This window comes from Catharus ustulatus, chromosome 17, assembly GCF_009819885.2.
Source record: "Catharus ustulatus isolate bCatUst1 chromosome 17, bCatUst1.pri.v2, whole genome shotgun sequence".
NCBI lineage: Eukaryota > Metazoa > Chordata > Aves > Passeriformes > Turdidae > Catharus > Catharus ustulatus.
In genome coordinates this window covers 6,160,668-6,180,648 of record NC_046237.1, presented here as the reverse complement: position 1 = coordinate 6,180,648, position 19,981 = coordinate 6,160,668, and the positions used below count along the sequence as shown (strand labels likewise).

The window sequence follows — 19,981 nt, the reverse complement described above, 5'->3', positions numbered from 1 at the left end:
CAACCCCATTTTAACACAAATCAAAATTACTATATTTGGCCTTTTTGGGGTTTTTTTAAGGCTTGGTTTGTGGCCAAAGGAGCTGCACTGAGGACCCTGCCCTAAGCAGGAGTGCTGGCAATCTTCCTGTCTGTGCACAGCACGGCAGGCTAATCACAAACAGGATGCTCTGTGAACTGGAAAGAAGGAAAACTCCCTAATTTCTTGTTATTACCTGTTTCTCTATATTTAGCTCACTTTCAAGGTAGTCTGCAAGGAATATTTTGCTGCAAATACAGCCATCCTGCAAGCAGCAGGGGACAGGGGCTGGGTTTTGGTGGCTCTCACCCATTTTTGCTCCTTCCCAGAGCCAGACTCAGACCAGGACACATTTCCTTTTGGGCACTTTGGTTTTGGCCCCTCCTTTACCCACTGCCCCCACAGGTTGGTAGCAGCCTATGGTACTGGGGATCTCTGCTGCCTCCTTGCTGGGGTGAAGCTGATTAATGAAATTAAGCATTATTAAGGGGGCACAAAAAGCACAATCATGAAGTGTCACCTTTTCAAGAAACAGCTGGGAACAGCGACCAGCCCTGCCTGTGGCTAAGCCAGGAAAGTAGCAGGAGCCTTAGACTTTACAAGGAGCACATTCCTGTATTAATTTCCTTATTTCCTTGACAGAGCCAGTGGCACAGCTTATGGGGCCATCTGGAGAGCACATTGTGTTCTCAGAAGAGTGCACAGAGAGCTCAGGGCAGCTCAGACAGACTCACTTGGTAGAAACTTCTTGCTGCTTCCCAGCTTTGCCACCTGCCTCACAGCCTGGCTGGTGAAGGGCTTGCTCCAAGTACTGAATTCTCACAATAAGGACCTGCAAGAGCTTAGACATTCTAAGAGCAGGTAGAGACAAATATTTCAAGAGCAGAAAATGCCAAGATTTGTCCATTAGAATGTATTTATTTGAAAATACATCAAAATGCCTGGGTAACATCACAGTGAATGGTCGAGCTTGGTCCCTCCCCACAGTCCATCCCTGCCAAGTGGAGAGTCCTGCCTTCCCAAACAGCAGTGGGATGAAATTCTATGGCTCATTCAATGGCTTCCATGACTTCCATCACCAGAGTCCGTGGTCCTGTCATGATGAGGCTGCTGATGGTCTGATAGTCCAGATGCAGAACGTACGCCCCGTTCACTGAGAAAACAAACTGGCACACCTGCAGGGGAGGAGGGACAGGTTTCCTCCAGTCCCACAGCACCTCCTGCCCAGGATTAACTGGAACCAGGGGCTGTGGTGCAAATAACTTGTGTGAAAATCCTGGAAAGCCTCAAGCATCACCACCCTGTAGCTACACCAATAATCAGTGCTGCGATCACTGTGTCATAAAAATGGGACCAAGGGGATTTAGGCTGGGAGCTAACAGAGGGAAAAAAGACTCATTTAGGAGCAGTGGCTCATTTCACAGATGGAAATGAAGCACAATATTAACATCCAGCAATTTGGTGGCAAATGAGATTAGGTAAGGAGAAATTAACTGGGCTCTTGAGTAAATTAAACAAATTCATCCATCCCCTTCCAATCCTGCCTGAAGCGAACAAGGAGTCACACTCTGCCTCTGAAGAATCCCCTTATTTCAAATATTCATGTGACTTTAGACTTATAGCAGCTTTTAGAAATTAGTCCCTCGCTTCTGAGGTTTCTGTAGGGAACTGGGAAACTCAACACTTCTTTCATTCATGCCTAAGACTTCACACCAAACTCACATGGCTGGGCCTAAAGTGAGTTTCAAGCTCTAAGTTCATTTCTCCTGAGCTGGAAATACTGGAAGTTACCTGATGAATCAAATCAAGGCATCAATTTAATATTACTACAGTTTTGTGTACATGGAAAACAGCTCCATGCAGAAGTCCATTGCTAATAGCAGGGAAACAAAATGTTCAGGAGCTGAGCATTTTAGGAACTGTGAGAGGAGATGATTCAGGACAAAGCTCTGCTCTTCCTACACCTCCTTGGGGTTATATAAAGTCACTGGAACTGAGCTGGGAATTCTCTGCTTTTTTTTTTAGTAGCTCAAACAGTTTTGAAAGTTCCAAGCTCTGTCAGAGGAATGGTTTTTCCACTCTGCCACCAGGCACAGGGCTCTGCCTGCAGAGAGCATTCACCTCTCCCAGAGCTCCATGTGCCCATTCCATCACCCCCAGGCAGGGGGTGGGAATATCATGGAGGATGTGCTCAGCCCAAAAAGCTCCAACAGGACACAGATCCTGTCTCCTGTTCGTTCTCCATGAGTGAGAAGTACCTTCATCCCTGCAGCAGCAGCAGGTCCTCCTGGGTCCACTGCCTGGATGTGGCAAGGTCTTCCCCCTCGAACCACAAACCCCCAGCCCACTGCATCCCCCACAATCTGCAAGGAAAACAACAGGGCTTCAAAAATCAACTAATGGGCTGGAGAGAGGAGATGCAACAGTTCCTAGAGAGAGACAGAGCTCGTAATCCAATGTTATGGGCTGGAGAGAAAGGGCCATGCACCAGGAGAGGTGCAGAATTGATTAACTGCTCCCTGCAAAGCTGCTTTCTGATTGATTCCCTGTGCAGGAAATACTCACAGGCAGCATCAAGCTGAAGTGCAGAGCATGCTTGAGAGCATTCCCAGAGCACACACACAGAGCCTTTTCCTTGGCACAGCAGAGCATTTCCTGGGGAAGGGGCTGCTCTTGCCATGCCCCACACCAATGTCAGCCTGCCAGAGCAGTTTGCTGGGACACTGCGGCCCTCTGAAGTGCCCAAAAGAGAAAAGGAATTCCCAAGGGACTTTGCACATCACACATATAAATAAATAACAGCAACTGCAGAGCTAAGCAGGAGGAAATGAGCCATGAAAGGCCCAGGCTGGCAGAGTTGAAGGGCAGGGCAAGAGCAATGTAGGAGAATGAACAGCACGTCCTCAGACGTGCCAGGCTAATCACCAGCTTGATTTTTCTTGCTCCTTCCCAGCACTTTGTACAGCACACTGCATTTGGGAACCTGATCCACAGCTCCTGGAGCCAAAGCAGCATGGCCAGGCAGCTCTCACACTTCCTGCACTGCTCTCTGTGGGACTGACCCTGTCAGAGGTGGGCAGTGAAGGGATGGGACACAAAAACAACCAAGTGCAATAGGATCCACAGGGCAGGAGCTGTCTTGTAACATCTCCCCCCAGCACCCACCAGCCCTGCCTTGACCAGTCCTACAGCTTTACAAGTAATTTAAAAAGTAAAAGCCCCAAATTTGAGCTGTCTGCAGCATCCTGGGGATTTGTCCATGTAAAAAGCTCCACATAAGGAAGGCAAGAATGGCCCTTGGATGTTCCCCATTCAGTGCAGCTCCAGCAGATGCTGAGGGATCAAATCAATACCCTTGATCCAATACCCCTGATCTGCAGAGGGACCTGGAAGATGCACAGAGCTGTGCCTAAAGCCGTGTGAGAGAGGGTGAGTGCCACAGTCCCAAGTGCCACAGGACTTACTGATTCTACAGTTTGCATGGAGCTGGATGGAACAGAAATGACAGAATATTAGAATGGGCTGGATTGGAAAGGACCTTGAAGATCACCTCATTCCACCTCCTGCCATGGCAGGGACACCTTCCACTGTCCCAGGTTGCTCCAAACCCTGTCCAACTTGGTCTTAGACACTTTTAGGGATGGGGCAGCCACAGCTTCTCTGGGCAAAAAAACTGTGCCAAACTACTCTGTGCCAGGGCCTCACCAACAGCAACAAAACCTCCAAAATGGGAGTTTTCTTTCATTTTCTTTCCTGATCTACCTGATTGATATGCATTAAACTCTCAGATGGGCTGAGCACATTTCCACCCACAAGAATATGTGAAGACATTGGCCCCTAGGGAGTCACCAACAAAAAGCCACGATGATGTGACACACAGTCAAAGCTTTAGCATAGAGAGGTCAGAGCAGCCAGCAGAAAACCACCAAAGAGCAGGCAGGGAGCTGGGCACTGCTGGATTAGCAAAGCCATTCCCAATGGTCACTCACAGTCAGCGTTTTCTTGACATAAGGGGCCCCAGGGGACAGCAGCTCTTCATTGGTGACAGGTCTCTTTAACACTAGAGCAGAAGGTGACAGATTCTATCAGAATCAAGGGTTTGTACAGTAAAGTGCATAACAAGGCAGCCTGGGGATTGCCCTGCAAAACAGATGTTAGAACCACGGTTCCTGCACACAGAAACCTTTGTGTTGATCTCAGTGGTTTTCCTGACACATGCACAACTTTTCAAATCAAATGCAGAGGTGAGGCTGACCCTCTCCTCTAGATGGGCCTTGAGCCCATGCCCTGAAGGAATAGATGTCTCCCATATTACAACAGGGAATGCAGAAGCCCAGACCTGATTTGGGGTTGCACTCAGGCACAGGAGGGAATACCAAGGTAGGAGGAGCAGTGAAGTAGGCGTTGGAGTTTCCAGAGAGGGAAGTGATGCTGCTCCTTCGAACTGCTGAGACAACTTTGATCTCCTTGTTGGTCTGGACTGAAAGAGGCATATAAAATATTTTTTTCTATGAAAAAAACAGAATAGTTGAAAATAACAAACTTCCCCCCAAGCCTGGCCTGCACTTGAAAGGTATGTGTGCACTGAAGAGGGCATTTGAACTTAATAAAACCAGCTCCAAAGAAGGATCAAGAGCTGGTCTGATGCTAAGTTATTTTCCTGGGACAGGGGGCTGTGCTGGAGACTGTCAGTGCATTGACATCCACCACAAACCCGTGGGATGGTGTTCACTTCATGGGATGCCCAAAGCAACCTCTCAAACCCTGCTGGGACAACACTCTCATCCCTGGGGTACTCTGCTAACGGAACCCTTGCTTTCACACCCAGGTTACCAGAGAGGAAGCTGGTGTTGCCTGGCTCTGGGTTGAGCTTGCGAAGGCAGAAGGGGCTGTCAGGGCTCTCGGACAGGGCACGGGAGGAATTCTCATTGAGCAGCTCGGTGAGGCGCCGCCGCCGCCGAAAGTTGATCCAGAAGTGGTAGAGGATGTCACTGTCAAAGAAGTGATGCCGATTGGAGACTAGGAGAGAACAGGGGAGGAGGGAGAGGCTGAGGGGTGGAAAAGTACATAACAAATATCCTGAGGGAGCCTCATGAATTGCTGTTAATGCCCCTGTGCTCTGCTGCAGGTTTCTGCCTGTTTGGGAGTGCTGCCTGCAGGGCCATCCCACAAGAGGTGCCATCCCCCTGGGTGCCCTCAGTGTCACAGCCCTCCATCTGCCCCTGTCCCAAGGCACTCAGAAGACTCCCTGCCTTCCAAACTGGAAATTTAATTATAGCAGATGGATATGATCTCCAGCCAAGAGGAGCTAAACATTACATCCTCATGCCCCAGCCCTCCAAACCCAGGGGTGCAGCCCAGCCCTGTGGCCGGTGGCTTTGAAGAACCGAAGAGCAAGAGCTCAGATTTCATCTCAAAGCCTTTGTGGATGGTAAAGATTGCTCCAGTTTCAAAGGTCACCAGCTCCAAACATAGAACTAAAAGGCTCCATTGCCATCTCCAAGTGGGCACTTGACCAGCACTTGTTGCATGGCATGAATGGGGATTTGTTCCACACTCATCCCTCACTTCCCAGCCCAGCTCCAGCCAGCCCCTGGCTCACCATGCTGAATGATCCCGTGCTCCAGCAGTGCCCGTCCCAGCTCCACTGCCTCCTGCCTGTTCTCCACTTCTCCCTCCTGAACGAGCCAGTCGATCATCTCCGAGCCCAGGAAAGCCCTCTGGTACTTCACCGAGTTCTCCTCCCTCACCTTCAGGATTGACTCTTCCACGCTCACCAGCCTGGCACAGAGGTGGGACAAGGCTCCCGTGATGCCAAACATCCCTGCCAGTCCCCACGGGAGCTGCAGCCGGGTGAAGCAGAGCCCAGAGAAGCAGGCAAAGCATCGCAGCCAGAACATTCCAGCCGGGGAGCAGCGGGAAGGGAGGGAGGAACACGGATCTGCGCTCGGGCACCTCTGTAAATCTTCATCACAGCCGGGCAGCAGCTCCAGCAAAACCAGCCGGGCTGAGAGCTCAGCTAAAGATCGCAGCGAAAGCCAAGCAAGGGCTGAGTGTAACACAAGGCAGACAGTCCAAAGGCAAGGCTGAGGTGGGTTTCAGTCAGCAGGTGCTCCACTGGCAGCACTGAGAGCTGAATCCAGCGTCTCCACGAGAGGGTGCAGCCGGCTCAGCCATCGGACTGCCTGGATGCTCTCCATCCCCCGGCACTGCTGCGGAGCAAGAGCAAAGCACAAGGGATGCACATCTGGCACGGGGGCAGGGACACAGCCAAAATCACCTCCCGCCCCCATGGAGGAGTCCTTCAGGGCCCCTTGGGGATGTCACTGCCACAGTGGGAGCGTGTGAAGCTGTGAAGAGGCTTTAAAGGAAACAGGTCCAGCGAGTGGGCTGGGGTTAACTCTGGGGAAATGGCTTGGATTTAGAACCAGAAACAATCAACAAAAAGAAAACAAAACACTTGGAGGTGTTTTGGAAGGACGTTTCTCCACTCTCTGGAAAAGGCAATACCCTTTTCCATTACGAATTTTGCACACAGGCTAAGCAAGGGGCAGGGACCCAGGCCAACAAGGGTCCTGAAAGTCCCATACCTTTGGTGGGACATAAATCCTCATACAGCTGGTGGGAGGAGGCTGGAAGAGCACTGGGAATGGCCACTGGATGTGCCCATGGCAGGAGCACCAGACTGCACTTCCCTGCACCAGACCCCAATGCTGCACCAGGGCTGGAGCCCCTGAGTTCATGTGTGTCCATGTACCATGTAACTCATGGATGCACAGGCTCATAGCACAGCTCCATCCCATCCCCAGGGACTCTGGCTGTCCTGCAGCTGGGCCAGGACTCAGGAAACATTTCCCAGTGGGACAGCAGGGAGTGCAGAGAAGGAAAAGCAGAGCTGTGGCCCCCAGCAGCCAGCAGGGCTCAGCCCCGTGCCCCAGTGCAGGGCAGGACTCACGCACTTCTCATAGAGGCTCTGGCCCCGCAGGAACACCTTCACGTCCTTGCTCAGGGGGAAGGTGCCGTCGTCCTTGCGGAAGCGGTACAGCAGCTTGGCATCCTTGTAATCCGAGTGCTCGTCACAGACTGCAGAAACAGGGCAGGGCTTCAGTCCCTGATGGACACACAGGGCTCATGCTCAGCAGGGTGCTGTCTCCAGGCTAACAGCTGTGAAAGCTTCATGTCCTTCCCTGTGCTCCTCATCCCTCCACCAAACCCTCAGTCCCCAAAAATTATCTGCCCAGGAGTACCCAAAGCTCATGCTGGTGGGAGAGATCAACCCCAATGTACAGTCCCTGGCAAAGCTGGAGCTGGGATCTATTTTGCTCCAGACATTTTGCTCTAGACAGTAAAATATTCATTAAAAAACAGGGCTTTTTTTTTTAAATTTTAATTTAAGTGTTAATGTTTAGATTTAGACTAAAAGAGGATGAACAGAATCACCAGAGTCAACGTTTTTTAAAAAGCTACAGCCACATGTGAGTAGACTTAGTGTACAGAGGAAAAAAAATCACATTCCACTCAAATCCCTATAAAATCACCTCTGTCAAAAATGCTCATAAGAAAAGAATTAAAAAATGGCACAAACTTTTCCACATCATTTTGTGTCAACCCTGCCCAATTCATTTGCACGGCAAACTCAAGAGAAAATTTCCTTCAAAGCCAGGTGCAATGCAACTGGAATAATTAAATCTGTATTAAAAGCCTGGGATTCATCTTGGGGATGGGCATAGTGCGTAAATGGCTTTATAGTTCATGTAACCTTTATCAGGTAAATATTTGAGATGCCAAATATTTAAATAAACTCGTGAGATAAACCTGCCTGAAGCAGACTCCTAGACTACAAGTACAAAAAAAAAAAAAAAAACTAAAACAAGGACAAAAAAACCTAGCCCAAAAATCACAGTTCAGCTCTTAAAAGTCAGCTGCCTTCAGCTCCACCCATGTGAAACAAGAAGAAGAAATTTAAGTGGTAAGAAAAACAAACACAAGCAACAAAAAAACAACAAAAAAACAGAATAAAGAATATGCCTGGAAAACAAAGAAAATTAGTTGAAGGGAAGAAGCAAAACCACAAATGTTTCCTCACTGAAAAGTAACTTCATCCACTAGAGTGAAATTCAAAAGATTCAAGATACTTCCTGTGAAAATTTCAACACTTTTCATCCTTCTGAGCAGACTGGCAAAACCACATTCCCCTTCAGGTGAGCAGCAAAATGCCAAAACTTGTCAGATTATCTCAGGATCACCATTCCTGCAGAGCAGCTGTCTCAGATGCAATCAGGGCTCTACAGCCTGTGACTCACTGAGCACGAGGCAGGATGAGAAAGTTGTTTTAACAGTGAAAGTTTGCAGCCTCATAATTCCAAGGAGCAACTATTCCAAAGCCATTGCAACCAGGAATAGAACAAAAAAACCCCTACAGGACCGTGCCCATAGAAAACCAAAGCAGTTTTCCTATTTAAAGACCAATTTTGATGTGTTTCCAGTGTGTAATAGAACCAAAGCCCAAAGCACACCAGACAATTAAGAGGCAGCACGATGATCTTCATGAGATAATTATCTGGATGTCAGGGGAGAAGAGGGAAAACAGTTCAGCCAGACAATTGCCAAGCACCCAGCACTGTGCTTCATTAGCTGGCAGCCCTCCTTCCACAGGACTAACAAAATTAATGGACACAAGGCAAGTTGGAAAGTCAACTTCTGTGCCCTGCCAGGAATTGTCACAGGAGCAGGAGGGACATGTCTTAATATGCAATCAAAACAGTGCTGGTACCCAGCCCTGCACTGGTTTAATTAACTAATGGATTTATTTGAAATTGTCAGTTGGAGAGATGGAAAAACAATCAGGTGTAAGTGTTAATGGTTAACTGAGAACTCCCTGCTTCAGCTTTTTGTGATAAAGCCCAGCAGCAGTTTATTTTTGTCCAAGGCAGTTTAATGTAAAGGGCATTACTCTCAGCAAGTAGCAGATGGCAACAGGGAGAGTTTGCATTGCAGTGGTCAAAGGCAGCTATTTTTGGAGCCCAGAGAAGCAGGGGGAGGAGAGGCTTTGGTGTGGTCATCATCTGCTTGTGTCTCCTCAGCTGCATCCTTGTGACAAGGCAGCCCCAGCTCCAGGCTGCCCCAGCTCCTGTCCCACAGCCCTGGGAGCAGAGAGCTCAGCCAGAGCCTTCCCACTGATGGCAAAGGTGTTCCAGGGCTGTCTGACAGTCTGGGGGTTTTCTTCCTGGCTGGGCCTGAAAACCTCATGGACAGGAATTGCTTTTTGCCCATCTGAAGCACAGCTTGTTTCCTGTTGTTATGTTGGGACCAAGGGCTGGACCTTGCTCTGCAGCACAGAGCTCACTGTGTGACCTGAGTTAATCCAAAACTCCTCAAAGTTCCAAGAAATTTAAAACAGAAAATACCTGAATACTGCTGAGAGCTGGGCTTGAGCATCTAACTTCTTTTTCTCGATGCTTCCTTTTTTTAAATTATTCATTCCTTTTTAATTTTTTTTTTAATTAGGTTCCACAGAAAAGCCTTTGTAATGGCAGCACACACATAAATCCCAAGGGAAGCAGAATTCCTTCAGCTCCAGGTTCACAAGTGCCAGATTAAATTTTCCTTGGAATGATGTGAACTCCACAGCCCTATTTGTCCCATCATGGGGAAACTAAGGTCTTATGGTAAGAGAATGAATTTTTCTGCAGATATGAAGCACATGCTGTAATTCAGCCTCCATCTCTGTGTGACACAGACTTGGGCAGAGCAGCTGATGCCCAAACATCCACCTGGCTGGGTACAGGAGTGCAGGTCAGGTGTTTCCCACCTCAAACAAAAGATGTTTTTACCAAGCAAAAAGATTTTCACAGTCAAACAAAAATGCCATGTTGCAAGTAAAGATCTCAGAATTTTCCACTGCAAGAAAATTGAAAAACAACTTCTAGCTTAAACTGTAACACACTGACTTTGTGTGACTGGAAAACAGTAACATGAGTATGGCCATGTCAGTAGTTGTGATAGGCTATAGGGAATAGTAAAAGTGTTGATTAGTTATCATGTATTAAGATGATCTACAATGAAAAATGTACCATGCATTGGAACCAGAACTAGAGGAAGCTTTCAGGTGAACTCACAGCTGTGGCTGACAGGCTGTGGGCTGGGCTCTTGTCACCCAGGAGCTGTGAATTGCTGCATCATTTGGATACAATAAACCGTGTGGGAATCCAGGACATTCCCCTGGCTTTGAGACCCGGGCAGGGGGCTCAGAAGCCTTGGCACAGAGCCCAAGACCCCTGTGGGTTTGATTTCAGTCCCTGGGAAAAATTACTATCCTTATATGAAGAATTACAAGTCACAAAAAATAAGTAGAGCATAAATTAGATTGTTAGAAGGTAGAGAAGTGAATTTTTAAAATCGTTTATAATAAGGGTCTGGAGACAAAATGGAGGAATTTGGGTGTGGTATGTCTTTCTTCTTCATGGCATCCATCTTTTTGGTTAGGATGGCAATTTTGGATTGGTCTGGGAGAAAGCTGGACAGTGCAATGTAGGTGTCATGTATTGGAAAGTACAGTAATTTCAGGAGTATAAGCCACACCCTCTTCACTAAAATTCTGGTCCAAACCCAGAAGTGCAGCTTATACTCCAGAGCAGCCAATATATGACAAAGTTCAGAAATTTGTCAACCTGGAAGTGTGAGCCCATAGCAGCCCCGAGCCGAGCTGAGCGCGCCCGGCCCCAAGCCGAGCCAGTAAACCCCACAATCCTGCAATTCTGTTACTGATTCGTTATTTTGTTGTGCGCGGATCCTCACTGTGAATGAAAGTGCGGCTTATAATCCTGTGTGGCTTATACTCATGAAATTACTGTAATTGTAAACCTCATTTACATAATTTATAGTATAAAAGACAAGACCTGCCAGAGGGCAGGCAGAGTGCCTCAAACTGACCTGCAGAAAGGATCTCAGCAGGTCGAGAAAAGAATTCCTTAGAAAAGAGAGAAACAAACAGCCTCAGAAACCTCAGAAAACGGCTTCTGACTCTTTCTCCGGTGCTCGAGCTGGAAAGCAAAGACTTTAAAGATAAAACAGGTGGTTGTCTCAAGGCTACAGAGACTCCACTATCACAACTAACAGGAGCTCCCCGTGCCTGCTGTGGGCTGTGAGGGGTGGCAGGGCGGCACGCACCGTGGTGGATGATGTAGTGGTCCATCAGTTTCTGCAGCAGGCGGATGGCGGTCTCGCGGTCGGGCGCCTCCTTGTGCTCCACCAGCCAGTCCGTGAGCTCCTTGGCCACGAAGCAGTTGGGGTAGGTGCGCAGGTGGTACCGCCTGTCCTTCACCAGCTTCCCGTCGTGCAGACGGAGCCTGGGGGAAAGGCAGCGCTGAGCACGGCCGGGCTCTCAGGGCAGGTTGGTGTGCTGGCTCAGATCTGTCCAGCCTGGAGAGAGCAGCCTGGATGTGCTGGGAGTGCTGCAACCACACAACCAAACACACAGCCAAAGCCCTTGGCAGTGCCAGACTGCATCAGGCAATCGCAGGGAGCCTCTCCACATCCCCTTCTCTCCTGCTGCCACCACTCAGGGTGCCTGAGCACACCTAGTGTGACCCATACGTGTCTTTTCATTCTAAACAAGCCTCTAAAACCCACAGCAGCCAACCAAAGTGGGTGAAGAGGGGACAAAACTCAGGAAAAATATAGTAGCACATGTATTTATTATCTTGGCACGGTTCTGTGTCTAGTTCTCCTTCCCATGACCATGAAATCAGGAATAAAGCTGCCCCCAGGACAGAGCCTTGCTCCTAACTCCAGGTGGGAGCAGAAACAGGAGCCCTCCTTTCTTCTGTCCGAGCAGAGAGTGCCAGGTGGATCCCAGCACTACCTAATCCATGCACCCACTAACCCACAGAGGACAACAGTCCTGACATTTTCTGCCTCCAGCTGGGATTGGCTGGGACAGGGTTTACCCAAACAACAATCCTCCTGATGTTCTGGCTGCTCTGCAGCTCTGATGGAAAGATATATGGGGGAAGGTTACTCAGGTGAGCACAGCTTTGACTTTTAAAGGACCTTAAGAACTCAACGAGCCACAGGGCACAGAGTTCCTCTGTGCTCCAGCCAAAGCCAGCCCAGTTTGGCAGGAGATCTGTCCAGGGGCCAAACTTTTGCCCTGTAGCCACGACCGTTCCCAAAACACTAGTGCTGGAAAATGCCCAGTGTGTGCAGCAGGCACACAGGGGAGATATTAATTAAACATCTCTGTAACTCCAGGATGGTTTTAGTTTCAAATTATTCACTGTAATTCCAGTTTTGCCTCAGGCCAGTGAGTTTTACTAAGGAACTGAACACTGCAGCCTTTTGTTATTTCATGCCTCAAGTTCTTTTGTTCTTTTTGGGAAAGTTACGCCTGTTGGACAACACTTTTAGGTACCTCACAAGAAGTTTAAATACCCTAAAAAATTATCAGCAAATCACGGATTATCCCATATTGTAGGATTTATAAATACTAAGTTCCTAAAAGTTTTACCCTAAAACATTTTGTTAGAGGAATAATTAGTCATTGATTGTTGCAATTAATGCTGAGAAGGCAACAAAAGTTTTCAGACCTTCCTGCTAATTAAAATACTAAACTAAAGATTGATGCAGAAGCAGCTCCTGGCCTTGCCTTGCACAGATCCCCTCAAATCCTGAGGTCCATATCCAGCATTTCACTCTTTACCTGGAAGCTGATTCCCACATGTGACCAGCACTTGTTCTGCAGATGGGTTTTACCTGGAAAGAACAGTCCACAGACAGCTGCCTTGGTGTTTTTTAGAGTTTTTGTCTTTTTCCTTTATTTCATGGTCCACTGTCACAGCAGTGACAGCAAACAGAGACTGCCCACCTATGGGGGCAGACACAGCCAATTTTTATTTTCTCTCTCCTTCACAATCAGCAAGTGGGAAGGCACTTTAGAGGAATATTTGGTAAAGATTTGAAATGTTCCAAGAGTGCTCTACTGCCATCAAGAGTCTGCAGGACTCTATAAATTATACATATATATATTTATATTTACACTCACACACACCCCCTGTACATACAATAACACATAGACCATCATCACACAACTGGTTGGGAGAACACTATTTCCCCTATTTTATTCCCTTTTCAAAATCATGTTTCAGAATACAGAAAAAAAAAAAAAAGCTCAGATTTTGAAGGTGAAAAATAAAATAAAAATTATTTTTAGCAAGCAATGCTGCTAAGGTCTAAGATTTAAAAAATAAAAATACACTTATTCTAAAAATATTTGATTGGGAGCAATTTCCAGAACAGGATTAAGTGGTGTTTCAGCACATCTGGAGCAGCTTTTGGAATTTTAATGCTGCTTTCAGCCTGTCACAAGTTTCCCTCTGTCCTGCAGACCCAGGGCAGCGGAAGAGGCTCGACTGGAGTGTCCTTGTGGACTTTTCACTTTCCTCTTGTTTACTGCTTTCTGTCAACCCTGAAGAGACAAACTTTGTCCTTCAGCCACAGGATGTAACAGCTCTTGTGTGATGTTACAAAAACAAAGCTGGTGAAACCATGAGCAGGTTTTATTCCAGATAAAAAGGATTGGGGAAATATATAATAATATGCAATATTACAAGTTTTCTAGATGGCAAAATCCACCCTGTGGACATACTACTTCTTCAAAAGGATAAAAAAAAAAAAAGGCATAATAAGGTCAGCATAGAACACTTGCTGGAACATGAGAATGGGCTCTTATGAAACAGCCCTGGCTTGGCAGGCAGAGCCTCCTCGTGCGTTTGCTTTGGGTAGGTTGTGTTGGGTAAGCAAATTGTTTCTTTGTCAAGGTCACTACAAAGCCATCATTATTCATCCTGGGTAACCTTGTTGAAAGGGACATCCAAACAGGAGAGGAATAACCTCTCCCTCACCTCCCATGTAAACAGACCTTGAGCATCTCAAATGACAAGGTGGATCTCTCAAGGATATTAATTCCAGTTCACATTCCCACAGCAGCCAAGCACTAATGAGTGGCCCTGGAAAGATGCAGCATCCAAAAGATCTTTTCTGTCCTATCCTCACAGGAACAAACAAACAAAAAAGACAAATAAACTCCCTCACCAAAACAACAAACAACCAAGTGCAGCAGACACAGGAGCATTTCTGCAAAGCTGCTGCTGCTGGAGAGGCACTTTCAGGCCAAAGGCTCAGCAAAGCTCAGTTTGCACCACCCCAGTCTGAAACAGCACCTGGGCACAAGGGAGGGCTTTGCACGCCTGTGACAGCCCTCAGTGGTACTGAGATGTTTTATTTTCCTTGTATTTAAATGTAAGTATAGGAAGACTTCAATCTCAAAAAGAAATCCCAGCAAGCACAAGTATAATTCCCAGTCCTCCCTTTCACCAGTGTTAGAAATTTAATAATTAGCTTTTTCAGGTCATTCTGCCCATGAAGTCTCATCTTTGAATAAGGTTCACTGTTACATCAACCAGTGCCCCATGATTCCTCAAGGAATCTCACCACAAGAGATCCAAGTCCAACAGAGAAGCACCAAACCTCCTACAGACAAATGACTTTTGGGCAAGAATACAAATTTTGGCATGTTCAGGCACACAGCTTTAGTGAAACCCAATTTCCAGAGCAGCAAAGTATGAGCACTTTATTTAACAGCACTGCAGTCTGAGTATCCAAATAAAACACTGCTCTAAAAGTTTTGGACAGTGGCAGAAATTGCAATTTTATTCTTTGGAGGAAAAAAAAAGCTGCCTTCTCCTCTCATGTTTTTCTGTGCAAGATATAAATTTACTGCATATATTTTTTTAATGTAGGGGTGATTAATGCAGCTTAACAGAGCTATTAGAGCACAGCTGCTTCTCATGACCATGGGAATACCCAGACAAGAGTGCACCAGGGCTTGTCCATACTTGAGGAACTCCCATTACAGCAGGGTGTGAATGCAAAGCAAGGAAGCTGCTCCAGAACCTCTCTGTGCAGATAAGCATTTGTTGCAATTAGAAGTGACTAATTGGGCCTCTCTTACAGAATGCCACCCAGGAATACACAACGCCCAGTAAAGCTGGTGTGATTTTCATGCAAGTTTATATGTCTGACACAAGAGGAATGACAGCAGACATGAGGAACTAGCCTGAGCCAGCAGCTCTGTCAGACTCCAGGCCAAAAAATCAGAGAAAATTGTATTTTTGTCTTTCTAGTGGAGAGTGACTCAAAGTATAAAATTTTTTCCCCCTCCCTGGTCTGGGCAGCTGTTGAAGCAGAGGGAGCCTGGCAAACCCAAACCACAGTGGCCAATCCCCCAGTGATTCCTGCAGGATCCCTTCATTCCCAGCCATCCACGCAGAGCATTCCTCCAGCCCTCACTTGTGCAGCTACTGCTGGCTGGGAAACACATCCTGACACTGAACAGACTCACCCCTCTGGCCAAACCAAACTCTGAGGGATTTTGCAAACTTACTGGGAAGCCAAAGAACTGTAAAGATGGAGCAAAGGTTTGTTTGATTTAATGGGGAGGCAGGGCAGGAAGCGGGGAGCAGGGAAAAACAAATGTTTGATGTTTCATGTGGATACAGCAGCGTTATTTGCTGATGGAGGTTCACTGAGTCAGGGCAGCAGCACGGCTCCTTTCCCTTTCCTTTTGCCTCTGGATTCCACATCTGGAGGAAAGCAGGGCAGGACAAGGTGGACATTTAGCCCTGTCCATCTGCTGTGGTCTGACACATCACCCAGCCTCTCTGCCTCAGTTTCCCCACTGCTCTCCACCAGCTCCCAGGGAGATTCACGTCACTAACTCCTCACCTGCCAGGCTGTGAGATCCCCAGAACACAAGAGAGAAATTCAAACTCTGTGTGTTCTGCCTCACTCAATTCCCCTTCCAGCCAGAGGTTCAGTGGAAGGAGCAGCCCAGCTCCAGGCTGGGTCCATCTCCCCATCCTCCTCCCCAGGTTTTACACCAACAGCTCCTTCCCATCCTTCTGCACAGGGAACAGGCTCCTGCCCAAACCCAAGCAGAAGGATGCAACTGCTGTGTGCCAGCAAAAGGACCCTCCTCTCCCTCGCTGTGAGCTCTCAGATTCTGGGAGCTCCCTAAATCAGGAAACTTCAAGGCATTGCAGCTATGAGGGAAAAAAAAAAGAAGAGAAAAAAAGATGGATGTTCCCAAAACTACATAAACTTTGGGGTTTCTATTTAACTCTAGCCCAGGGTGCAGTGCACTGGAAGAGTTCTGTTCACAAACAAATTTACTGTATTCCTTCTTCTGCTTACAGTCACAATCACCAAATGGTCCAGGGTCTGATCTGCTCCTGTCCTGCAACAGGTGTGGGGGAGTCACATCACCCCCCATAAGAGCATGCTTTTAATACACACCTTGATTATTTCATTTTCTCTCTGAATACCTGACTCCTTCCTTTGGCCTGGGGGCTCAACTTTAACCTCAGTCATTCCAGATGAGGAAAATACTGGAAACAGAGATAGAAATAAATCTTCTCTGTCCCTTGGCTGTATTTTCAAGATGGGGCCCCAGTCCTTAGCTGGAAGTTATCAATCCTTGATACAGTACAAATAATAAAGCTAAAGCTAACAGTGCTCACTGAGAATGGACAACATACCTCAGCAAGCTAATTTTAGGGATCTGATGACAGCACACTCAGGCCCTGGACTATTTACACTCTCAAGGATGTATTTCCTATTTTCCACCCACATAGCAAAACAAACCAGAATGGCTCCAGATACAAACAAGCAAACCCTGCTCTAGAGTGAGGAAAGCCCACAGTCAGATGCTTGGAAGCAAGGAGGGGGTTCTGACCCCAGGCACACAAGGAACACGTTTTCTCAGCTGCACACTGCATAGGAGGATGGATTTCTGCCTTCATAAGAAGGAAAGAGAAGCTGCTGAAGAACTGTGACTACAAAGCAGCAGAAGTTCCCAAAAGAGACTTTCAGGAAAGGGAAGATGCAGTTCAGGCACGTGGCACCCATGGATTGCCCTTCCAAGTCACCCCAAAAGTGTGAGCATCCCCAGATATGCTGCTGTCCTCATCCAGCAGGGTCAGGGATGGGCGCTGCTCAGTGCCACCACATCACTCCCCGTGCTTCAGGGAAGGTGGAAAGGGACAAAGAATCCTGCTGCCATCTAAAGCCACCCATCAGTCCCCTGGCACCTGGGGGTGAAGGGTGGGGGATTGCAGCAGGCAATGTAAAACAGGGTTCAGCACTCTTTGGTGGGCGAAGGGAAGATCAGCAGCTACTGGAAATTGCTCAAGGATAACGCTTTGACCTGCTGCTAACGGGATACACCCCGAGCCCCGGGTACAGCCCTGCACCTCGTACCTCAGCTGCTCTCCAGCAATCATCACCTCAGCCCTGTAGTGGTGCTCCGTGGCTTTCTTCTTCAGGCTGGTACTCAGGCTCTCCATGCCGGGCTGGCGGTGCTGCCCATGGGATGCGGTTTGGGAGGATGCGGTTGGGAGGATGCTGGTCCCGTGCTGGTCCCGTGCTGGCCCGTGCTGGCCCGTGCCGGTCCTGCCGAGGGCACGGTGCAGGTGGGGCTGCCCGGAGCTCTGAGCCGGCTCACGCCTCTCCTGCCCCGCACGCTCCGGAGGAGGAGCCTGTGCGAGCCCAGCCGGCGGCTCCCGGAGCCGGGAAGGGGCCGGGATGCTCCCGGCAGGCTGGGACAGTGTCCCCTCTGCCGGGGATGACCCTGGCAGGCTCCGGGCACACACGGGCTGCGGGATGGACAAAGCAGTTCCTTCCTCACGCTGTCATTTTGCTGCAGGGGTTCAAGATGTGCCGTTCCCCACAGCGAGCTGTGTTCACATCTTCCTCCCTCTGGACTCTGCCTTTCCACAGGTTGGGATGCATCCAACACCATGGGCAGCTCCTGCTGAAAGGGGATCAGAGCCGAGCCCTCCCTCCGTGCAGGAGCCACCGGAGAGGCTGGATGGAGAAACACAGGCTGGGAATAGCAAGATCTGGCACTGGTGAGTCTGGAGCCCTGCTGGTGCCAAGCTGATACTGATACCACCTCTAAAATCTGCCTCCAGGAGCTGGCACCTGCCTCAGCTACCACTCATCAGCCCCATTACTTGAGGAACTTTCTGCAGGAGCTGACCCAAAAGGGGTGGTGACCAGCAAAGTAAAAGGCAGAGGAACTGGGATGTGGGGAGAGTGAGTGACATCCATCACTGCTGTCAGATTGCCGTGCAATCACACTTCCAACACTTAAACCAGCAGTGAAAAATACTGCCTGGCACAGGGGACCAAATCTCAGAAACACAAAAGAAACCTCCCAAAAGAGAGTGTGGAAATGGATGTGAGGGCATGGAAGGAAATTTTACCAGCTTAAGAGGTTCTGCTTCAATGTAAGGTCCAATAAAGGATCAATAACCTAAATACTGTCTTTAATTAGCTCCTCTGTAGCAGTAACTCAGCAGCAGGCAGCGAGTTTGCTGTTGTCTCCATCAGCACAGACCTCCAGGTTTACATTCCCCCATCCCACAGATGCTGCTAATTCCAAGCACTTGTGCTGGGGATTCGGGAGGAGCAGCACGGGGTGGCAGGGCCAGAAGGAGCAGGAGGCACAGGGAAAGGCAGCCCTGCAGCTGGAGGCAGCTCGGTTTTGCTCCTGGCTCTGTGCTGGTGCAGGAGCAGCAGAGGTAACAAGGAGGGCTGGACAGACCTGGCTGTTTGTCCAAGGCAAACAGGCGGGAGCAGCGGGATGGGCTGTGCCAACAAGGCTGCTCTGTCCCTCTGTCCCGGAGCAGCTCTGCCCCCTGGCTCTCAGTCCGGGCCAGCCCAGAAAACAGAACAGGCTCCCCTTGTGCCCGGCTCGGCACAGCTCCTGCAGCCCTCAGCGTGTCCGTGCCAGGCTCAGCTAAAGCCCCAAGAGCCTCTGAGGTGCTCCCAGGGCAGGCTGGGCTTGTTCCTGCCCTGCTGCAGCATCCTTCATTCCTGCCATGGACACAGCAGGGAGAGCTCCCCACATCTGCACATCCCCCTGCTCACTGTGCTGCTTCAGCTGTGGAGAAACTGCTGCTGCTTCCATCATTGCATAATGGCTCACTTCAACCATGGGATAAAAACTACCGTCCTTAAAAAAATCTAAAAATTAAAAAAATAATTTAAAAAAATTTAAAGTACTCAGTTCCAATCCTGAGAGTGCTCTCCAGTAACAAGGTAAAGGATTTCAGCTCTTGCCAGCTTCTTCCATGAAAAACACAGGAGGAAAAAAAGCTTCTTTCTCCCATAAATAACCTTGTAAAATGTGCCCTTTACGTTAGACATTAATGTTTCTACTTAAGACGCACAAAAAAGGAAGAGAAGCTACTAAAAATATATTATCTCCCCATCTCAAGCCTGGGAAACAGTCAAGGAGCAGAGTGAGGGCACAGCAGCCAGGGATATCCGGGGCTGCTGAAGATGGAGCTATGCTTGGAAAGCTGCCTGTGAAGATGATGGGCTGGGAGATGGAATAAAACTTCTCCTGAGAGGACAGAGCACCACTGTAAACCTGCAGCTGTCACAGAGGAGGTGACTGGAGTGGCTGTTTTCCCAGCAAGGACCAGGGCCAAGCTCATGAAATGAATCAGCAGCCTTGAGAAAAACTCTTTGAGAGGAAGATTTTTCCTCTTCAGCTGCATAAAATTAAATTGGGCAAATTATCAATACTGGATGTTGAGCCTCAAAATCTAAAGAGTAATTTCACAATTATAAGCCGCACTGAGTATAAGCCACACTTCCAGGTGCCAGCAACTTTTCATTCTTTGTCCATACATAAGCCACACCTGATTATAAGCCTCACGTTACAATATAGAGTGTGATAAAAGGTATCTGTTCTATCACCACCTGTTGAGGGTGGGGGCAGTGATCCTTATCTCCACGGCAGATATTCTGCTAATGGGCCATCCATTGAAACCAGGCAGGGCAGTGTTCTTTATCTTTTCACAGCCCATCCTTCCTCCAGCCAGTCATTTTCTGC

At 48.4% G+C, this 19,981-nt stretch overlaps 1 protein-coding gene across 3 annotated transcripts; it reads right to left on the bottom strand.

Annotated features, from left to right (window-relative positions):
* Positions 1-916: 916 nt before the first annotated feature.
* Positions 917-17,748, bottom strand: LOC117004321 (DEP domain-containing mTOR-interacting protein-like). Of its 3 annotated transcripts, XM_033075040.1 has the most exons (9): positions 17,335-17,748; positions 11,188-11,366; positions 6,978-7,101; positions 5,621-5,799; positions 4,852-5,037; positions 4,358-4,498; positions 4,008-4,078; positions 2,277-2,381; positions 917-1,193 (listed from the first exon to the last, which is right to left on the bottom strand). In XM_033075040.1, exons 1-9 carry the CDS (start codon positions 17,418-17,420, stop codon positions 1,068-1,070), a joined length of 1,197 nt encoding a protein of 398 aa, XP_032930931.1. In that variant the 5' UTR covers positions 17,421-17,748; the 3' UTR covers positions 917-1,067. The 3 variants fall into 3 exon arrangements, 2 of the variants coding, with proteins under 2 accessions (XP_032930931.1, XP_032930930.1); XR_004419610.2 differs by lacking the exon at positions 917-1,193 and having other exon boundaries at positions 2,354-2,381; positions 4,008-4,498; positions 4,852-5,009; positions 17,335-17,518; XM_033075039.2 differs by lacking the exons at positions 917-1,193; positions 2,277-2,381 and having other exon boundaries at positions 3,989-4,498; positions 4,852-5,009; positions 17,335-17,518.
* Positions 17,749-19,981: the final 2,233 nt, after the last annotated feature.

Bases quoted from the DNA above. Each gene is read 5' to 3' on its own strand.
- LOC117004321 (XM_033075040.1), bottom strand. From the start codon at position 17,420: ATGGAGAGCCTGAGTACCAGCCTGAAGAAGAAAGCCACGGAGCACCAC. The intron at 11,367-17,334 runs GTACGAGGTGCA...CCTTTCCCCCAG, and splicing joins ATTGCTGGAGAGCAGCTGAG to GCTCCGTCTGCACGACGGGA. The intron at 2,382-4,007 runs GTGAGTGACCAT...TTTTCCTTGCAG, and splicing joins ATGTCAAGAAAACGCTGACT to ATTGTGGGGGATGCAGTGGG.